The sequence below is a fragment of the Monopterus albus genome, unplaced genomic scaffold (genome assembly GCF_001952655.1).
Source record: "Monopterus albus unplaced genomic scaffold, M_albus_1.0 scaffold221.1, whole genome shotgun sequence".
Classification (NCBI taxonomy): domain Eukaryota; kingdom Metazoa; phylum Chordata; class Actinopteri; order Synbranchiformes; family Synbranchidae; genus Monopterus; species Monopterus albus.
In genome coordinates, this window is record NW_018128101.1 from 368,226 (window position 1) to 390,295 (window position 22,070).

The 22,070-nt window shown below is 38.8% G+C and overlaps 1 protein-coding gene across 2 annotated transcripts in view; it reads left to right on the top strand.

The window, feature by feature from the left end:
• Window positions 1-22,070, top strand: part of fibcd1b (fibrinogen C domain containing 1b) — a 99,669-nt gene that overhangs the window by 40,667 nt on the left and 36,932 nt on the right. For both annotated transcript variants that reach the window (XM_020619485.1, XM_020619486.1), the window contains one exon: window positions 6,386-6,522. In XM_020619485.1, the coding sequence (XP_020475141.1) occupies window positions 6,386-6,522 (137 nt within the window). The remainder of the gene's footprint in view (window positions 1-6,385; window positions 6,523-22,070) is intronic.

A 22,070-nucleotide genomic window follows, 5' to 3' on the forward strand; every position in this document is an offset into this window, starting at 1 on the left:
CCCGGCCAGTCAGCCCCTCATCGGTCCTGCTATTCAGCCCGCCACCAGGTCCACACCCATCTCCTCTGCCGGCTATACATGTCTCTGCACTGCCGGCGCTGTCAGTCATCATGCTATGGGGGTGTTTTTCAGCTGCAGGGACAGGACGACTGGTTGCAATCGAGGGAAGGGTGAATGGGGCCAGGTACAGGGATATCCTGGACGAAAACCTTCTCCAGAGTGCTCAGAACCTCATACTGGGCCGAAGGTTCACCTTCCAACGAGACAATGACCCTAAGCACACAGCTAAAATAACGAAGGAGCGGCTTCACAATAACTCCGTGACTGTTCTTGAATGGTCCAGCCAGAGCCCTGACTTAAACCCAATTGAGCATCTCTAGAGAGACCTGAAAATGGCTGGCCACCCACGTTTGCCATCCAACCTGACAGAACTGGAGAGGATCTGCAAGGAGGAATGGCAGAGGATCCCCAAATGCAGGTGTGAAAAACTTGTTGCATCATTCCCAAAAAGACTCATGGCTGTATTAGCTCAAAAGGGTGCTTCTACTAAATACTGAGCAAAGGGTCTGAATACTTATGACCATGTGATATTTCAGTTTTTCTTTTTTAATAAATCTGCAAAAATGTCAAACATTCTGTGTTTTTCTGTCAATATGGGGTGCTGTGTGTACATTGAGGAATAAAATGAACTTAAATGATTTGAGCATATGGCTGCAATATAACAAAGAGTGAAAAATTTAAGGGGGTCTGAATACTTTCCGTACCCACTGTACAAGTATCCTGTAATACAGGAAAGAAATGAGACAGGGAGACGTGTTTCCTCTCTTCGATGTTCTCCGCCATTATTTATTCACAATCATCAGTTCACTGAACACGATGCATTGTCCCTTTTTTTTCAGTATCACAACTACTGTACTTTAGCTGCATCTTTATACAGGTTTCTTGGCTTTACATAGCCACACAAGTCAATACAAACAGTACAACTTCAGGTCACTAATTGGTCCAAAACTGTTTCTCTACGGTTAACTCTTTGAGTATAGTTTGACTATAATTGCACTCTCAGTGCACCAACATAAATTTACTATCTAGCAAGACTCATAAGCAATTGTGTCAGTAACCAAATCATTGAAAAAAAAAAACCACCTTCTAGCAAGTTAACAGAACAGGCTAAACAGGGAGCCAGATGACCTGTAAACTTAATGTGACCGGGCCAATATACAGGCCTAGGCAACTCAGACCGTAGTAACTTTAGTAGTTCTCCAAGAATAACACCCCTCCTGTTTTCAGAGGTCAAACTCATGCAAACTTCCCCAGTACTGAGCTGCTACCCCCAGATAGATCTACAAACACGGAGACACTGGAGTTACTCACACAGATAAAACTTTATTTGAGTCAAAGTATAGTTTAACAATGAAAATGTTTTAAGAAACCTAACCCCAGAAGCTAAAATGCTACCTATAAGAAGTTTCCCCCCACTCAATAAATACAGTGCAGAACAGGAATAAAATGGTCAGAGTCAACAGGTTAAAAGGCACCATTAAATAAACACCACAAATCAATTAATCATGCATCAACCAAATACAAGAGGGCCTTGCCTCCCTGTGCATAAAACCATTCACACACTGTTCACACCATAAAATTGACTAAACCCTATTTGAAACAATACAATAAATAGGGAACATAATACTAGGTAACCCTCTTAACATAAAAGCAAACAAGGCAAAACTTTGCATAAGCAAAGCAGCAGTGGCTATCACCCCTTGGCTGGACGTCACCCTAGCACAGCATGTGCAATGGACACAAACTTCTACTGGATCACGCTCGCATCAGTTATTGCTCCTGGTGAGCATGCGGCAATCTCCTAAAAACAGTCTTAAAGGAGAAGCAGGACACAGCTCGATGGAGGGAGATTCACTTTAGACCGGTTACGGCAGCAACCAGCACAGAAATTGCTTATCGCAACAGCATCTCCTCAGGTGTTATTTATACCCATGATTATTCTGACAAATTACCAACCAGGCGGTGTAGACGTGGCCAACCCGCCGGTTACATCAAGAGGAGACGTGTGGCCCACTTAGTATCTTGTAGCTAGCATGTTACTTAAGACAATGATCGAGTGTACCACTGCCATTACTATTGCTCTTGGTGGGCATTAGCTTACTTTCCACGAATACACTGTTAGGTATTTTTAGTCAGATAGATATTGGTTAGATACTTTATGTATTAGAAATGTTTAGAGTAGACAGGGTGTCTGGCTCATGGCTGTTAAATGCTTAGTCATTCTCATGAGTGGCTGGAGGGGGGTTTTGGGTCAGGGTAACTAGATAGCTCATTTCCACAGTGTGTTACACTGGCCAAAGCACTTTACAGAGATGATACACCATTCACACACCGATGACGACAGCTGCCACACAACGGCGCTAATCAAGCCACCGGGAGCAATTCGGGGTTTAATGTCTTGCTCAGGGACACTTAGGCATGCGGGGAGACCGGGAGTCGAACCACCAACTTGCTGGTCAGGAGACAACTGCCCTACCTCGTGAGCCACAGCTACAGACTACAGATACAATACTGTATATTGGCATTTCAAGGGTACCAAAACATCTCTTCAAGGGAGGATAGAACAACTGTTACATGTTTTATATCAAAGTAAAATACACATTCATACAAATGTGGGCACACATTGGTGGGCACCACAATAACAATAATACACAGCTTTATGTAAATTCTACCTAAAATCAGATCCAGATGAGACTAGCCAAGCTATAACGCCAATCTCAGGCAGGTGATTTTAATGTTGTGGCTTATCGGTGTATTATTTCTGTTTGTTTGCAGTCTCTGTTTTGTGGCTCACTGTGTCACTTTTACCTTTTACATAAAGTCAGTTACCTAATTAAAATAAATGTCTAAGAAATTGGTTCTGAATTAGACTGTTATAAGTTATAAGCATTAACTTCAGGGAATATTTCTCTATTGCTTGATTTATCATTTATAGCCATTTTACATTTTTGTATATTTCATGTAAAAATTTGCAAAGTGCCTCAAACTGACCTATTTAAAGCAGAGATACTCTAAAACTATATAAATGTCAGGCATAAAGTTGTGCAATATTCAGACTAATAGGGCAAGCAGCTGCAAGGTTCAGCACCATGGCATACAGTATTTTCTGCCCATCTGCAGAGAAATCTTTTACACTTTTACACACGATTCCTGTTTCTGAATGGTTTATTATAATATGACAGTCATTCACACTCCCTTTGCTCTTCACAGCTACAGTCAGGACAAACTACATCAAAACAGCCAGCAGCAAATCAGTGTTTTTGTCAAGTGTAGCCTTGACATTTTATCAAAACTGTCTACAGTGAACTAGAAAGCCAGAAAAACAATAAAAACATCCACACCAATCAAAAGGAGCTACATTTTTCATTCTCCAAATGCCCATATTTATTATGCAGTATATCTTTGTGTTTTATTGCTAAAGCATTCTTGTGTGGTAGCTAGCCTTTGGTGATCTGTGTGTATTTATGTTAAGATACCTGGTGAATATGCCACACCAGATATGATAATTCTACATGTCTACAGGTGTCACTTACACATACTTTATGCACCCATTTGAAATTTTATATGCATATGTGTTTTCAGTGCATAGCCATGAATATCTTTGACTGCCTGTCTCTTCCACTGTGTCTGTGAAGTATTCATCTATGTACTGTTTGCACTGGAGTCCCATAAGAACATATTAGATTTTCAAAGTTATATAATTCCAAACCTGACAACTGTGAAGCCCTTCTTCTCTGACTGCAGAAGGATGGATGGATGAAACCACTGTAGGAGTTCTAGTTTTCAGTCTGTGCACTGCCTGACTTTGCTACACAGTGGCTCTTCTCTGTTTTTTGTAGGCAGTATATATGCGAGTACATTTGGTAGATTTCATTATTATTATTATTTTGTCTGCTATATAAATAATTCCGTTTTTAAAGTAATGAACTTAAAGAAAGAAACACCAAAGCATAGATGAAAGTTCGATGCACAGCATATTCATGGTCATACACTTAGCTGGTTCATGGCTGGAACTGTAATGCATGTTACTATGAGCAGTGTTAGCTGGAGATGCAAGGACAGGATGCATTTAAATTAGTTCAGTTCCAACTGTGCAGTGCCTGCGATGTCAGAGTAACTTACTTTGAAGGGTTTATGTGAGAAGGTTTTTGCCATACAGCTGAGCATCAGCACAGATGCTCTCCTCAAAGGTTCCGTCCCACTTCTAACCACCTGCACCAGTATGTGCACACACTTACCTGAAAAATACGCACATTATGTGTTTGTCTGCAACTCGACTACAAATGCATTGAAAGCTCAAGAGCCAGCAATAAAATGATCCTAACTATCAGTGTTTGTGTATCCAAAGCCTGATATACTTTAACTAATTACTATGTGCCATTGAGCTCCATTGTTGTCCATAAATTATTAAAAAAAACACCACTGCAGTGAGTGACATGTTCCTTTATACAGACTGACTGTCATTAGCTGCGTCCTGCTGCCATAAATGCTCAATAATACACCAAATCTCTAGCTGAAACTGGTCCCTAATGAATGAACTATTTTAGTCTTTTTTTAGTCACATATGCAAAGAACTACAGTGCTCAGCTGTTTTAGGAAGTGATTCAGTCTTTTACTAAAATAGATTTCAGTAGGGACCAGAATGTTCTAAACTCTACCTCTTCTGCAAGTTACAATAAAACAAGTAAATGTTACAAATAACAGCTGTAGCCATGAAGTCTTCCCTTTCCAAATGTGATTTAACAAATGAGAAGAATCTTCCAACTGATTTAGGAGGCACCATGTTGGTTGATAACTAAGAAAGCTTGTTTGTACTAGGTGAAGATGCAAAGGCACATGGCTCAAATGTCATTTAGCATGAAACCAGATACAGATCACATTCTAATACCATGTGTAAACTAAGCCAAAAGGTTTATAGTGGTCATAGCACACAGACACAAACAGGCAACAGGAAAGGAAGCTGATAAGGCAAAGTGCACAACAGACAATCTGGCAAGGAACTGACAAAAAGTTTCTGGTATATATGCTGGACAACTGATTAGAGGACTAGGAACAGATGCACAGGACAAAGTAATATTAAGAACTGATGACACATCATATCAGTCCGATTGCTTGTTGTGTTCTCTCACCTGACTGTTCAGCTCTGAAGAACTGCAGTGCGAAGACATTACCAAACAATAGAATACCAAATGTGTGTTAATTTAGGTACAAAAACAAGTCATGAAGCAGGCCAGGCTAAAGTGGACCTGGAGGAACAGTACGGAGGGGTCTGTGGAAGAAAGATTTCTCTCCTGAAAGTGATCACTGAACTGAAAAACCTTGAACCAAATTCATAAATAATGATAGTATCTTTTCTGATGTTCTATGGAATTCAAACTACTGAAAAAAGCTGAGAAGTGCTGCCATTTATGTGTGATGGTGATACAAGCTGTAGCTTATTAGATGAGGCTTACACAGAAAAACTGAAATGCTTTGGGGAGACCAGTCATTCTGTATCATTTAGGGATTCTTGTATGACCTTTTCAAAAACTCTCCTGGCTGTTTTAAATTCAGGGGTTTGACCTGATGAAGGCTGGCATGCATAATCTATGACATTGACCTCATCACAGAGTTCCTTTCCTGCTTCCTGGGGAATAGATTTTGTATCCCTCGTGTAAGATGGGTTTCTCAGTCACAGACAAGGGTGCTACTGTTCTGCTCTGCTGCAGCTTTCAAGCTCCCTGTCTCACTTTTTCTCCTTCCTGAATTCTCTTTCTGGCTGTCTGCATATACTCTGTCCACTCATTCTGTCTCTTTGACTGTGTTGTATCACTCATGTGTATATATTTCCTCACTAAGCCATGCTTCTTCTTCTCTGTCTTTGCTTTTAACCTTTTTCATAAAACTCCATGCTCCACCCTTAAACCTTTCTGTCTTCATTTTGACCTACCAGCATTCCACTTAGACTCTGTTGCCCCAGTGTGTCATTTATCACTCAGCCATCTGTTTCGTCTATCTTTTTTTTGCCTCATAGCTCTCAACACAGACCTTTTCCACCTCCTTATTGCTCTGTCTTTTTCAAAAGCCATCTTTATGTAAAACAATTCACAAAAAATTAAGTGAGGTAACACTTTCATTTTGAATGAATGACTTCACAACATAGAAATGTTTCTCCATGTTTACAGTACTTACAGTACTGTAGGTGCCTCTTCAGTGACTGGCTGTAAACATGGGTTTTTCCTCATCTTATTACTGATTTCATGTTGCCAAATTAAGTTCTCTTTACCTTTGTAAGCCATACTGGACCTCATTTATTTCTTGTATCCCTTCTTTCACCTATCCCTAGGCTCACGTCCCCGTGACTGTGGTGATTTGTATGCCAGTGGTCAGAGAGAGGATGGCATCTACTCTGTGTTTCCTGTTCACCACCCTGCAGGCTTCCAGGTCTACTGTGACATGACCACGGACGGAGGTGGCTGGACGGTGAGTCAGATGAAAACACACACGTATTACAGTGAAGACACACGCACACACACACAAAGCTTGTAAGCTTCTTCATGAACTAACAAAATAGAAGCATTCATTCAGCTGCTACATTTTCATCAGGGTTATATTAAAAATGACAATGAAAAGAAGCCAGTGGAAGGGAACTGAATGGCTTTTTATTATGTCTGCTTTTAAAAACCTGCTATTATTTACTAAATGCACCCCAAAATAAGAGTGATTCACTGAACATGAATCTTTCTCAGTGCAACAATGGTGCCATTCAAATAAGGGTCATCCAGTATGTGAGGTGCTATACTGCCTGTCTGAGCACCAAGGCAAGACAAAGCAGCCTTATTTATGTAGCATACTTCATACACAAAAGCAGTTCAAAGTGCTTTACATAGGCAGTTGTAAGTTGCCCTGAATGCAACAGATGAAACAAAAGTGCAGCAGAGAAACCGGTCAATCAAAGATGCAGGAAAACAGCAGAATTTTCAGTTTAGACTTGGAAGTGGTGGAGTTGGGGCACATTTAAGGTCATCGGGAAGCTGGTTCCATCTGTGTGCAGCATGGTAGCTAAAAGCGGCATCACCCTGTTTGGTTTAGAATTAATTTCTGTAAATATCATCTGGACATGAGACCTCTGAGTCTTGCTGTTTGTTTGTGATGATAAAATGCAGATTTAGTTATGGCCTTGATGCAGCTGGTGAAGCTCAGGCCTGCATCTATTATGACACCAAGATTTCTAACTTGATTTTTTTTTTCTTTATAGCTCTAGAATCAAAATGAGCAATAACTTCCATCCTTCTTGTTGCCAAAACAATAACTTCATTCTTGTCATTATTTAACTGAAGGAAATTTAATTGCACTCAAAACCATAGGGACTATAGTCACTTGGTAACAGAGCTGAATAAATCTGAGTGTCATCTGCATAACCATGATAGGCAATGTTAGTGCCATCTACGATGAAACCTAGAGGGGCCATGTATAGGTTGAATAGCAGTGGTCCAAGCTGTGGCCACCAGCTGTGGTCACAGTGGTCACAGTTGTTGTGACTGATGTATCAATCAGAAAAGGTTTCATTAAAACTTTATCACAGAAGAACAAGGAGATCCTAAGTTGAACATTTCCAAAACAATGAATTGTTTTTTGTTTTGTTTTTCATTTAGAAAACAGAATACTAATTACTCATACATGACAGTGTGAGCAGGTAGAGTGCTGAAAGCAAAATGAGTAAAGGGAGACATTAAACCAGAGCATCCTGAGACACAACAAAACTGAAATATAGTCAGCGATTCACGATAATACGCTCTGTTTAGTGGGCTAAGGAAATGGTGCCATAATAATAAGGTGGTGACGGTGGTTACTGTGACAACTGATCACATAACAAAGTTAGATTATGTAAATCTAATATATGCACTGGTGCCAAAATGTCCTACCTGTTATGAAAGGTGGGATGACTTACAGTACAATATAAGCCAGACAAAACACGCAGCCAGCTCATAAAACACTGCTTCAACTTTTCGGGTGTAATTTGTCATTGTGCTTCAAACTCACGAAAAGAAACGGTTTCCATTCTAGTAAATGAATGTCTGACCTGTTTATAAATCTTGTTATTGTCTTTGTATACTAATATGTTGGGAGGATTTTGTAGTCTGTAAAGGTAACAGACAGAGATATTTAGAGTTTCTCTTAGTGTGTCTGTTTGCTTGATCAAACATCTGTCAGCTGTCTGGCCTTGCTGAGTTGTTTAAGTGAGACTGTGTACTGGAAATGCTCTGTCTTTTGGGAATGAAAGACAGTGAGGTGAACAAATACTGACACAGAGCTGTTTGATGTTATATTTGGAAGGGTGGTTTAGATGTATTATAGTGTGTGCACATCGTCTTACTGGTTAGAGCCATTTATTTCCCTTTGTACTGAAGTGTACTGTAGCAGTCCTCAGGGACAGCAGAGCAGTTCTTAGCACAGAATTAAGACCCTAACTAAAACTTAGAGTGTGAAATTTCATCTACATACAGTACATGACTTCCTCACAACTTTTTTTCAGGATGTGACACGTTTTAGTAAAGCATCCAAGGGCAGATTTTGGAATCGGTCCAAAACTATTCAGGGATTGATTTGAAAAATCTATACAGTTAAGTGTTAGGGAAATCATTTCAGTTTCTTTCAGGCTGCATAAAAAATATCCCGTAAGGGAATAAATATATGAACTGCAATTAGTTACAAAATCAAACCTGCTATCTTCTTTCAGTTTGTGGGTATGTTGTCTTGTTGAAAACATCCATCCATCTATCCATCCATCCATTTTCCTCCGCTTGTTGAAAACATTTTGATGGATATTTTAAAACCTTTTCACAGGAACAGTTTACAGATTCCTATCCTAAATGTATGAACATGTTCGAGTTGTGAAAATTTCTCAATGATTTCAATAAGAATCATTTCTCAAAACAGCAAATAAATTAGCTAGCAGTCTTATGCTATCGTACAAACAAATGCAAATGTATTTTGTCTATAATCTGAACAACATACCACCCCCTCTGTCCTTAGACCTTCAAGTCAGATAAGGAAAACCCCTTTATCCTTCTTTCAGGACACACAAACATGCAACAGATATCAGGTGTACAGAATAAATCAACAAAATAAATGTACAGTATAGACAATGAGAATGTAAAGTTGTATATTGTAACATATTGATATAAATATAATTGTACTGTATATGAAGAAAATGAACCTGGAGGATGAGCGACCTTCCAGCAGACATTGGGAGGGTGGATGAACAAATGAACAGGAAATGAACAAAAGAAGGGGGACAATGACAAATAAGAGGCTGGGACTCTTGAAGGACAAGGATCCAGAAGAGGCACCAATACAGTGTGATTGTTCCTGCCTACTTTATAATGCATACCAAACTTTGACACAGGTCACTGTTCCATTGCCATGACTGTGAATAGGGTGCGAATGTGTGTGCAGCTGTAAATCAGTGACTAACTGTGGGAGATAGGCAAGGGTGTACACTCCTATCTTCAAATAAAGCGAAACGTCAGAGTGACAGACTGCTTAGCACAGCGTGATGGAATAGAGCTATGTACCAGCTTGTCACTGGGTAAATGCTTTTGTCTGCTTGTGTGTCTTGATGCATGAATTAATGTTGATGCCAATGTGTGTGCATCTACTCCGAAACAGCTTGGGAGTGCACATCAGGGTTTCCTAACCATTCTTTGCACATTGTCCTATAAAAGGATTTTCATAGCAGCTCAGATTGAGGTGATAATGTAACAGTTACTGATCCTGCCTGGTGTGATGAGCTGATTGTGATAACGCTTCAGCCTCATTAAGAGATCAGCTCTGTGTGATCCAACAGGGGCAGGTGGGGAGACAGGATACTTGGTGAGTTGAGTGGCTTACTGTCTGCCTGATGGCTGAGCTTAAATAAGGAATGAGCCATATGTTTCCACTCTTATTAGCATACTGACATTCCATAGCACTGTTACAGAGACTGCAGCAGACAGACTGAGAGATGAGCAGGTTACTTAGAACAGAGAGGAGAGTGAGACTCAAGCAAGACAAAGAAGGGGAAAACATCAGAATTTTATATGGAGAGAGAGAGAGGAAGTAAATGGTAAATGGTCATACTTGTAGAGCGCTTTTCTATGCACTGCAGCATGCTCAAAGCGCTTTCACACTATTTGGCCATTCACCCATTTGCACTCCCAAGCACTCACACATTCATGCACAAGTGAGACATACTGTACGGATGAAAAAAATTGCACTTGTTTTTTTTTTTTTACTATACTTTGAAATGCCTTAATCCAGATATAGCGTTTGATAAACTCTTCCATTCTATTGCATTTATCATAAAAAAAGTAGGCTTTAGAGAGTCTCAGGGATAAAGCACATGTCAAGTAATGGTGGCCAACAGACACTCTGGATTTACAGTAGATGTTGCTCAACTGTAGTGTCAGTCATAACCTTTAGGAGCATGGTTGTTTGTCTGTTCGTATGTCTACATCTTTGTACAGTACAGTTTCCAAGTTTACTAGAGCTCAGCAAGGTGATTTGTTTTACACGTGTGGGGATGTTAAATGTGGTTTACTATACAATTCAGTGTCAAGATACCCAACAAGGTTTGTTCAGGTTCTAAAAAGCATCACAGAAATCCATCAGAGGCCATTAGCTATTACAAAAGGAAATGCTGAAAAAAAATGATCAAAGAAGCTGTTTGCCACAAGGCTCTGCATAATGCACAAACAGTCCAAAACAACCCACACAGTCACCCACACACACCACCTAACTGTATGAATGAAAAATTAACATTTAAAAGATTTCATCTCAGTACAAAGCTGGTCAAGTAAGTCACTGTAGAAGCCTTTTTACCCAATTAGCTATATAATACATCTCTCAAATTACTCAGTTCAACCTCATCAACAGTATTTGTTGAATTACCTGTTTCCCCTAGGGTAAAAGAAAGGAACTGGCTGATTTAAGGAGGGTTAAAAAAAAACAACCTGTCGGGTTCTTCCATAGAGAGAGTAGGCAGCAAAGAATACAAGAGGAAAATGTATGGTTGAAGTAGATCTGAGGTGTAGGAGAGTGGAGGATTAAGAAAGGCAAATCTACAGTAATGAGTATAACCTTTGGTGCCCAGTTTCTATAATGCAAAATATGAGATGCATTCACTGAGCGGCCCTGACATTGGTGAAATCACATTAATATTCTTTTGGGGAATATGACTCATAGATCATATACAAATGCATGTCGGACTTTCTCTGTTTCATGTCAAGAAGCCAGACAAAAGTAAAAATAAACAAGAGGTTGCAATGGAGGAGTGTAAAAACTTTTGCTAGCTATAGCTACTGAGAACACGGTGTGAGATGTTTATTATAGATCCATGAACTGTGCCAGATCTCCTATTTGCCAGTAAAATGTGCATGCTTTATGAAGCTACACACTCCAACACAGGGAAAACAAATACAAAGCGTGTAGTAAAATATGAAGATTAATTTTAAGCTTAAAGTCATTTTGTCAGATGTCAAAGTCAGTAAATCTCATATTTGGACACAACTGTTCATTGTTCACAGTGAAGCTAGGGGAAGGTGCAGTAAGCTGTGATCACTACTGCTAAGTGTAATAGACACTGTCCTGTCAATCAAAGCAACACGATGCCTCTTTAAAGCAGGAAAAAACACTACCTCTGACAAATGAAAAGTTGAATTCATAAACATTAACAAGGATGTGTATGCAACACTGGGGTAGAAAACATGTTTCCCTAATAGTTGATGTGCACAAAATGGAAACAAGCAACTTACTAGACACCCAACTGTTTACAGGTGAATTTAAATGTGACACCTGCAGGGGCATATTTATATTACTTCTCACTTACTCCAGTGAAAAACAGCAGCTAGTAGCAGTAATGCTAAATGAGGCTATACACAAAATTAAACTGAGCTGTGTGTCAACTAACTGCATAAGTTTAACTTAAAAACACAGAAAACCCTTGACCCCAATATTGTGATATTTGGCTGCTTAAAAGCATTGGTGCTTTTAAGCAGCCATTGTGGTTGTTGTTTTTGTAGCATTAGCATTAAGGCTGAACAATTTAGGAAAATAATCAGTTTTTTTAGAGCAATATTATGATTGTAATTTAATATGCAGCTTTTAAAAGTTCCTCTTCTTCTGTATTATTTATTACAAACATGCTATAGGTGATAGTAAGAAGACCAACTCAAAAGATTTGTCACTCTCACTCACTTTCTCTGTAAAGGGGAGGGCAGAGAGTGTGTGAGTGTGCACCTGGAGCCTGTAGGGATGCCTGATTGTTTTAGAATTAGTAGCATTTAAAAAGTATGTTTTAATTTCAGCTTTGATTTGAAAATTGCATTTTGTTAAATCACAAGTTGCTTAGTTCTAATTGGCATTTACAAAAAGCCTGCTATACAGTATGCTAGATGTGCAATATTAATGCAAAAGCCATGTTACAGATGACTGCAGTGTAAACAGGCTGAGCTTCACTCCTGACAAACCGTGTTAATACAGGACTTAGTTTTATTGAGCAGCCACACAGGATCATGAAAAGAGTCTCTGCACTGTTTGATGTTTTCTCTGAAAAAGTATCAACATAACAACATGACACATTTTCCATTCAAAGCCATCAGTCTACTCCTCAATCAGCTCTCACCTATTTCACACACACACAGCCTTAGCAATATTCATTTAACATCCTTAAACAAATTGTAACAGTGTGAGCTCTCACTGGCGAGGCTTTCTGCACTTTCACTGTAAAACCATCAGCATTCACAAAATCCGAGCTGTCACCAGATCGATGGAGCTAACGGCTAATTCTGCACTCTGAGCTAACAGGCAGGCTTCCCTCTTACATTTTCCACTCGTTACTTTTGTGATTTGTGCACCCTTGCCAACAAATAGACAGCTTCATGTTGATCTTTCCATTATGTCAGCAATTTTGCTTCATTTTGTCCTTCATGCCTGCACACACATCTACGGTATTTGTGGCTTTAGTGGTTGCTGTCCAACAAAAAGTACATACTCTTGCTTATAATTGAAACACAACAATAAAAAAAATCACCAAGCCTTAAATTAAAATTGTGACTGATGCTATGGAGACTTTATATAGAAAAACTATTCTTATGTATTGTCTCCGCATTTTGTGTGGGAAGTTAGAGTTTGCATCTGTTCAGTACAATCTAAGCCATTTGGTGCTATTTAGTGTTTTAAGAGCTACAGTATTAGTCTCAACAGTGACATCCATCAAGGAGAGAGGTGAAGAGAAGAGACATGAGTGCAGGTTGTTGTGAGATGGTTGTGTAGATGGTTGTGAGAGGAAATTGGTCAGTATTTCTCCACTGCCATAACTCACGCCCCAGAGACTGTCTGACCACAGCGGTAGGACGGATGAGGGCAGATAGGACATAAAAGAAAAGAGCTGTCATTACAAGTCTCCAGGCCACCCTCAACATGCTCATACTGTACAAGCACACACATGCTACACACTCTCCCAGAATGATACAATACAATGACCTTTACTAATTCAAAGAAGTATTCATGTCTACAGTCAGTTAATGTTTGTCCAGATGTGCTTACAGACCCCACCCCCAGTTAAATACACACTCATACTGAAATATATATACACACACACACACACACACACACGCGCCTCACTGAGACAAAGTAATCCTTTGGGCATGTGGTCTACCTGTTTCAGCAGAGGGAGATTTTAAATGCCATTAAAATCCTGCCTTGTGGCTTAGGGTAATGTCGTCTATTATTACTATTTTATTTGTTAAAAGGAAAGGACTAAAAATGACTGAGGCATAAATAATGAATGAGGGTGGATATATCCGAGTGCAGTGTGGAGCTGCATTATCAAATGGTGCTTTTATCAGAAGTACTGCAATCACTCTCAAATATTCAATTCAGCTAAGAACTGAAATGTAAAAGTTTGAGATTGAATGTATGATTGTGTGCATGTTGTGTCACTCCTTTAGAGGCTAGGAGTGCCTTTTGAGCAGAGAGTACTGTATATGCTTTTCAGTGTTTCCATCTGGCTCAGAGGTTCTTCAATATTTCATTACTGTTAGTTTCTTGCTTTGGAAAGAAAAAAGAAAATCCAGGATGAGTGATGCAGTTGTGTCTTATCTGCAAATGTAGGCAGAGAAGTGGTAAGGCAAGGAAACGGAAAACTTCAGGGTACAGTCCAACTTGTTTAAAATATAATTTTCGTAATGTTAAAACTCAGTGAATTTGACAGTGAGTTTAAGTTTTATTTATTGATTTTTACGTTTTTTGGACAAGGCTATCGATGTTGAGGTGGTTTATTGTTTATTGTGGTGTTGGAAGAGCATGGTAGTCCTTTAGACATGTCAGACATGATGTTTAGCATATTATTATTATTATTATTAGTGCCCTTAGCTGGAGCATGCTGCTGGTTATGTGACTAAAAGTTAGACAGGTGTGTGACGGCTGCTGTAGGAACATTAACTGCTTTTAAATTTCCTCTCTGTTACATGAGCAGACAGACAAATAGAAGTCCCAGTGATACTATTACTGTTGGGCCTGTGTACTATATTTCTGGATGTTTAGCTTTGATTATAATTATTTCCTAGAAAAAAACGTAGGCTGTCTGATTCACTGCATTTACAGGCAAAAAAATGTGCTACTGTCACAACGCACCTTCAGTAGCCCTCAGAATGGATTGTAGTAACGTTGGTGGTTCCCTGAATTTTCCTTAAGCTCATCATCAAGTTATTGTTTCAATATGGCTAATACATTTCAAAACTCATAAAACAACTATTTTATCTTCACTAAGTCACTTCTTCGTGGCAGCATGTTTTTCTTGAACCAGTTTGAAATGATTTACAACATATAATTATATAATAAACATTTCCCTGTAGTGGATCTTTGTCCTGCCTGTGCATGCATTCAGATTAAAAATAAAAAAATAATAATAATCCTTTGCAGAATCCAACCTGTGTTAACCTGGTTTCTCTTAATCCCATAACCTGATAAGGAAAACCAGGTTTTCTGTTTATGTAATGTTTCAGAAATCAGGTTGCTCCTGAAAGCCAGGAATAATCATCTCACATAAGTACATGTAAATGTAAAAATTGTATTTGCATGTGTGTCTGTGAGAGAGAGTATTAATGGATGATTGTGTTTCTCCTTCTGTTTTTGTTTGCGGTTGCCATGTTCAGAGCACATCTGTCTTTCTGATAGGATTATAAAACATTCACCAAACAGATGTTTGCCGTCTTCATTGATGACAGCAATTTTGTAGACTGCTGTGGATTTATGAGCATTTTTATCAGAATGTGTTGAATTTGTTGCCACATCATCAGTATAGTTTACAGTATAATCAAATTGTTAACAATTCCTCAGCCTGCCTGTTTTGATCTAACTTAAATCTACTGAAAAGAGGCGTGAGGAGCTGAATCTGTTAGCGTCAAAGCTTTCTTCTGTTTTTTTACTTTTTTCTCCTTATTTCTCTCCTCTGTTTTATGTATTGCATTCAGTACCTGCATACACAGGCGGGTTACTTCCAGGAGGAGAGTGACCCCCGTGCACAGGGCACGGGGGTCACTGAATTTTTTGATGAGTATGACAGTGATGTGAATCACATGCTGCGGCCTTCACAGCCACCAGATTGCAACCTAGCTGAACACCTATGAGAGATTTTGGAGCAACATGTTAGCGTCTCCACCGCCATCATCACAACACCACACGAGGGAATATCTTATTTTTACCTCGTTTCCTAATGCACATTCTTTTGTTGCTTGCATTGTTTATTGCTTTGTTTATACTGTTTGTTTTGTTATATTATATTGCTTACTTGCCGTTTGCTATTGCCTTACATAAGGATATGTAGAAACATATTGAGAGCCAATGTACCAGAGTGAAATTCCTCGTGTCTGACACACCTGGCCAATAAAGCTGATTCTGATTCTGAATCGTGTTCTTTGCTCCAGTAGAGTTCAGAGACTTGGAGAGTAAGTGCACATTGAAGCTGTTCTGGTGGCACATGACGGCCCAACACTTTACTAAGACACCTTATGTCAGGTTTCCCTTTCATTTGTCACCTCTCTGTACAGTACATCTTTTTTCTGTATTTTCAAATTTTTCTCTGTGTAATACTTTGTTTCTGTCTGCTGATGCATTAATCCCTCTCTGAAGATCCTACCAATTATCTTCAATTAGTCTGTATAGAACAGCGGTACAAAGTGACATCTGCTGCCAAAGCACCAAACATATAAACATAGTGTGCTCACAGTGTGTACATGCCAGGAGCTAACAAGCTATTGGCAGATTTCCTATTTTCCACTCAGTCACATGACAGATCGTAAATCTGCCACAATCAGCTTCAGAGTGCTTGTGCTGAATCTTCCCTGTGTTCTGGTTTGTCAGTCAGGGTGTCCTTCTGTGCATGCTGTGGGCTCCTAGTAGCTGACATAAAGCCTGTTGAAGAGCTTAAGGCAGCTTGTTAAGTAACCTTCATCTACTGCAGAGATTACAGGGAGCTTAATGTGATCATGCCAATGCAATAGCCCTTTAGCAAGTGTTGGGTGAGAAGGACGTTGAGGACTGGAGATTTTCTTGTTAACACCATATGGCCATTTTACTTGACCTCCATGATTAGTTTACCTATAACTCACATCCACATTTACCATCTGCAGTTCAGTGGACGCTTACTATGAGCAATTTCATTCATATAAAATGCATTTACAAAATGGGCAATTTTTCAGATTCTGTACTGCTAAGGATTTTTTTTCTGGCCAACCTGGACCATAGGTCTTATTTTTCTGAAGAACTGTCACAGATTTCCACTGACTGCAGAGATGTTTAACTGTCAATACTGAGTTTATGGTGCTTTACTGACACAGCCATTTTGACAAAGCATGTTACAGCAACCACTGTCCTCCTCAAAGATAGATTCCTTCATCCGAATGGCCTGTCTGCCGTTGTGCTGTACTGTTGCCATGCATTAATGAAAAGGGCTGATGTAGAAAGAATTATGAGGAGAAAGAGCCAGATCCATTTTATGGTTCACCGTTTGCTGCACAGCTAGGCAGCTTTCTGAGTCAAAAGTGGAGTTGGTAATGGAAAATTGATTACAGTATGCCAAAGTGTATATGTTTTATAACAGGAGATTATTTGGTACATCTCTTTTACCACAGTCACAGAACAAAAACAAGTAACACAATTAACCATTACCTTAAGGGTAAGCTTAGCTTAAAAATTTAGATACGGAACATGAAGCTAATAAACTAAAAGATAAACAGTAGGCAGGGACATATACACGCTATATGTCTTCATTAGTAGACTGCCAGCTGCTTCTTGCGGACGGGATTTTGCTACTAACTCACTCACTCACCATATTGTGAGCTAATTAATATAATTAAACATGTTTCCTATATTTATGATTTTCTTTATGATCCATTTTCTTTCAGTAAACCTGTGCTGCTGCAAAGATGGTTGAAGTAACTGTGAGGATGCCTCTGAGAGATGGGTTGTTTAGGCTTTGTGGAGCATGTAGAACGGCATGTATAAAGAATTAATTACAGTACGTACCTTAGAGCAGCAAATGAAAAGGGATGCAGAACACAGCGGGAAGACTATTGGAGAGAGAACTGTCCCAGAACTGTTTTTTCATTTTTACTGTTCAAATTGTAAATACAAAATATTTTTCAAGACAATAGTAATAAACCGCACATAATAAAGTAAAACAACATTTGCAATATTTAGAACCCAGTGACTGCAACTGCATTAGGTTCCATTAGTTACTTTTATTTTGTTTGCAACTGGTAGTAATATGATCTATTTTCTCAATAAAATGGCTGCTGTGTCACAACAACACTTGTCATTATGTGTATGGCTAGACCATCACCGGCCCCACACCCAAAAAGACAAAAACAGTTTGGATGTCAGGCTTTAACCTCAAGCCAGGCAGCATTTGTAAGGATTTTTCAGACCCGTATTTCTGCATGTTCTTCACTGACATGTTTCAGTGACAAAAGCAGAGAGAGAAATAAAATGTTTTATATTACCCACAAACAAATATCAGCCTTTGCATCCACACGCTGATACAACCCATGTATGGTACAGACATCCAGTCACACCCACACATACACAGAGGTGATTGCAAGTGCACAAATGAAGAAAAGATATAAAACACGGACATTTACTGAAGATGTTTAGACACACACACACACACACAAATTGAGTGGCTTAGACCTTTTTAGCTTGCTATATAATGCATGCATATGCACAAATGCAGACATGCACATGCTACACATGCTGTATATATACAGTACATACAGTATATATTGTCACATCAGTATCACTGCCTCACTCCTCAAATTCCATGCTCCCTTCCACTTTTGGTCACTGGCTTTTTCTTTTCAAACACATGAAAGAAAATGATAGTTCCCAGTGAACACACACACACAGATTTTGACCTTCTGGGTCAACATGCAATTAAACCTCAGAGTGACTCTCCAGTCTTACAAGAATGCTAGACACGGAAGGAGGCAGGGCCAGTAAGACTGGAGTGTTAACCCCCAATCTGAACTGAACTGCCTGTTGGATAACCTGCTGCTGTGGAGTGCTGCTTCATGTCACAACTGGCCACTAACCAATAAAGACTAAACCAGGATCTGCATTTTACCTGGTGAGAATCAACAATCCTCTATTCATTCTCTGTTCTTTTTATCTCCAGTCTCAGATGTCTTTGTTCAGGCTTAGACTTTTTCAGGGCTGTGATGGTGTGAGTGTTACATTGTTCTCAGAGGCCACACATTATTTGAATAAAAATTAGAGGCTTGAGTTATCATAAATCTCTTCAACCAGACTGACAGTGTGACACATCTCTTATACTTCCTTTGTTACAAATTTAAAAGGAGAACTTTTTCTGAAGTTTTCTTGTGAAGAACTGGGCTGAGGGGGCACTTAATGCAGTTGTCTTGCTTCTTAAATGCTGCTAATAGACTGAGTGGTTAGGGAGACAATAAAAAAAAAACAATTAGAGATGGAGGAAAAGGAAAACCTACCTTATTATTAACCAGAGTTTGTGAATGTTGGTTGAGGAGGGGTAAGAAGATGGAGAAACTAAGATAAACAGGCCCGAAGGTCATTATTTTAAGGAGAAATTAGTGTTCCTTAATTCAAGGCAGCCATGCTTTACTGCAGTGCCTTTGCCAGAGGTAATTTTTGCACAAGTCTTTGATGTGAATCTTACAGTTAACCCAGACAATCAGCAGAAACCTCAGCTACAGGGACAGGCTCACAATCTTTGAGTGCCCTGCTGATATACAGTATCAGTAACATGATGATGGTGCTGTGTTTGCACTGTCAAATGCGGCACCCTTTTCCCCAAGGTCTTCTGATTAGTTTATGCCATTGCTTTGATTGCGGCAATAGCCTTGTTCACAGGTTACTGACCCTGGTGATTTATATATTATACCCCTTAATTTCACTGTGAAAATATTTCATTAAAGCAAACATGTTTTATGAACCCACATCTTTTCAGAGTAAGAAATTTTAATTAAAATGTTTGTTGTAGAGGAAGCCTAGCAAATGTAGTATGAAAATATAAAATCCTTCAAGCACTGGTGAATACACTATAAACAGAAAATATATCCATACAAACAATACAGTGGTACTCTACAAAATATTAAAGTAGTGTGACCCCTGAACTGAAAAACTTCATGTAGATTATTCAGTGTACAAGTGTGGGTCAAGACTCTAAAGTTTTATTGTATTTTATTGTTTTGTCATCTATATGTATATGTGTATAAGTGACTGAAAACATGTTAAATATAGTGATTATCAGAAAATGTTTAGACAACATAACACAAATAACTTACAGTATGAGTATATGGTAGTAGTCCAGTTTTATTAGCAGTGTTGCCAAAATGCCATTTGTGCCTTAAGCTGCTTTGTCGTATTACCATGTGGAAATGAACAACACATCAGCCCTATATATGAATGACTGTTGACTTATTTATATACGCTGAATAATGTGCTTTGGAAATCTGTAACAATAACATTTATCTATCTACTTGCCTTTTTATTCAGCATGATACTAATTGTTTATAGCTCAGATTCAGATTTAATATAAGGAGTCGAATTCTGTAGAACTGTCAAATTATCTTTTTGTGTCAATTTATTCAAGTTGAGAAGCACAATTACTGACATTATTGCAGATAATTGGGGCACTAGTGTTTAATGCACTGCAACTGGAGCAAAGCCTGTGTTGAGCTGACAGCTTCAACCAGCACTCTGCCCGCCATGGCCGCACTGTACAGGCCGATTAGAAGAAAAAATGTCATAGGGTTACATGAAAGGGGGTTTTAGAAGTCAATGAAGCAACTGTCACTTGTTAAGGTTGCACTAAAAACAGTTTACACAGATTAAAGCTACAGGATGTCACCAAATGCCACAAACCCCAAGGAAACCAAAAATAATTTATCCAACTAACAAGCGCTGGGGCCACATCTGCTGTACTGCCATACTGTAGATGCCATTCTTTTCCAAACTCTATTAAGCATATCAATGGTCTGCATTGTTGCACTGAGTGACATGCACTATTTACTGCAGTTTAAAACATATTTGCTAAAATGGCAGTCCCTTTTTTAGGGAGTTGTTTTGCCTTTTACCTGTAGCCTTTTTAAATAAAAATATACATTTGTGAGACATTTCTATGACTAATATTTTATTATAATGCAGATTTATCAGTGTATGTGTTGGCATAGAAACTGCAGCACAGTGTCATCATGTTTGTCAACTAGAGAAAATCACAATTTGCAGGAAAGAAAAAAAATCTAGTCAGTAACAAACGTTTGTTTACATGAAATGTTTAGGTTAAAAAAGTACTGTCTGCCTATATGATTTTTTTTTAACTGCCAAATATCAATATCTGTATTGGCCTCAAAATCAAAAAGTCATTATCAGTCAGGCTATAGTTGACACTGAATAATATACAGAGCATAAGAACACTTATCACTAAAGGAGTTACAGCTTGCTCTTTCATCTAATTTGGATGTAAAGTCTGGCAAGGGATGAAGAGTCCTGTCATTTCTAAAAAGATTGGATGGGGAATTAATAGATTCCTAGTTCCTACAGGATAGAAAGACATGGTAATGCTGTAGAGTTGAGATTCTTGAGACAGACTAAAGCTGGAGTAAAGAGAAGTGTGTGTGTGTGTGTGTTTGTGGGGGGGGAGGGGGCATTTGAGATATCCGAGCATCATATCACATCATAAGTGAAGAAATCAATCTTTGGAATTATATTGAAGGAATTCAAAGAGCTCGAAATGAGGAGATGTGGAAAATCCCCAAAATCGCTAGATAGTGTTCTTAAGTGATGATGAAACAGCAATGATGATTAAGATGATCGTGATGAAGACAATTATGGGGATTTAAGTGATGGGGATGAAGATTTTGCCATTGCTTTGCAGGATTTAGTCTTTTGTCTGCGATGATGTTAAAAGCAAACATGGCTGTTGGTGCCATTTGTATCTTATGGTATGTTAGAGGATTAGTTACACTGAACATAAACTGTCTTGGGGAATTTCCTTTGTCATTTCAACATTAACAACCTTCCAACAGAAAGTCCTAGACTGTTTTCATCTGCATACATTTCCTCCTCAGGAGCACGTTTCCAATTTCCCTTCATCCTCAGGCTGACACTTGGCATGTCAGCACTTTTAAAGGATAGAGTATTTTATGGATGATACACACACCTCGACCGTGCACACACACACAGCAGAGCTAAATTGCTAAAAGTCTGCTATATGCTAATATTTCCTATGTTTCTCATATGGAAAGGGTTGATATAAAAAAATGAACACAAACTATTGCTTATAGAAATACATGATTTGTGGTACAGAAGATTTTATCTCTCTACATGTATTTAGGATTATTGTTTTTGAATATCACATCTTTTCTGGGATTTCAATTAAATATGCAAATTCCATGGCGATTTGGTTCAAAGACGGTTTAATAGATTCCTTTTACTGACTTCTGACAAATTGA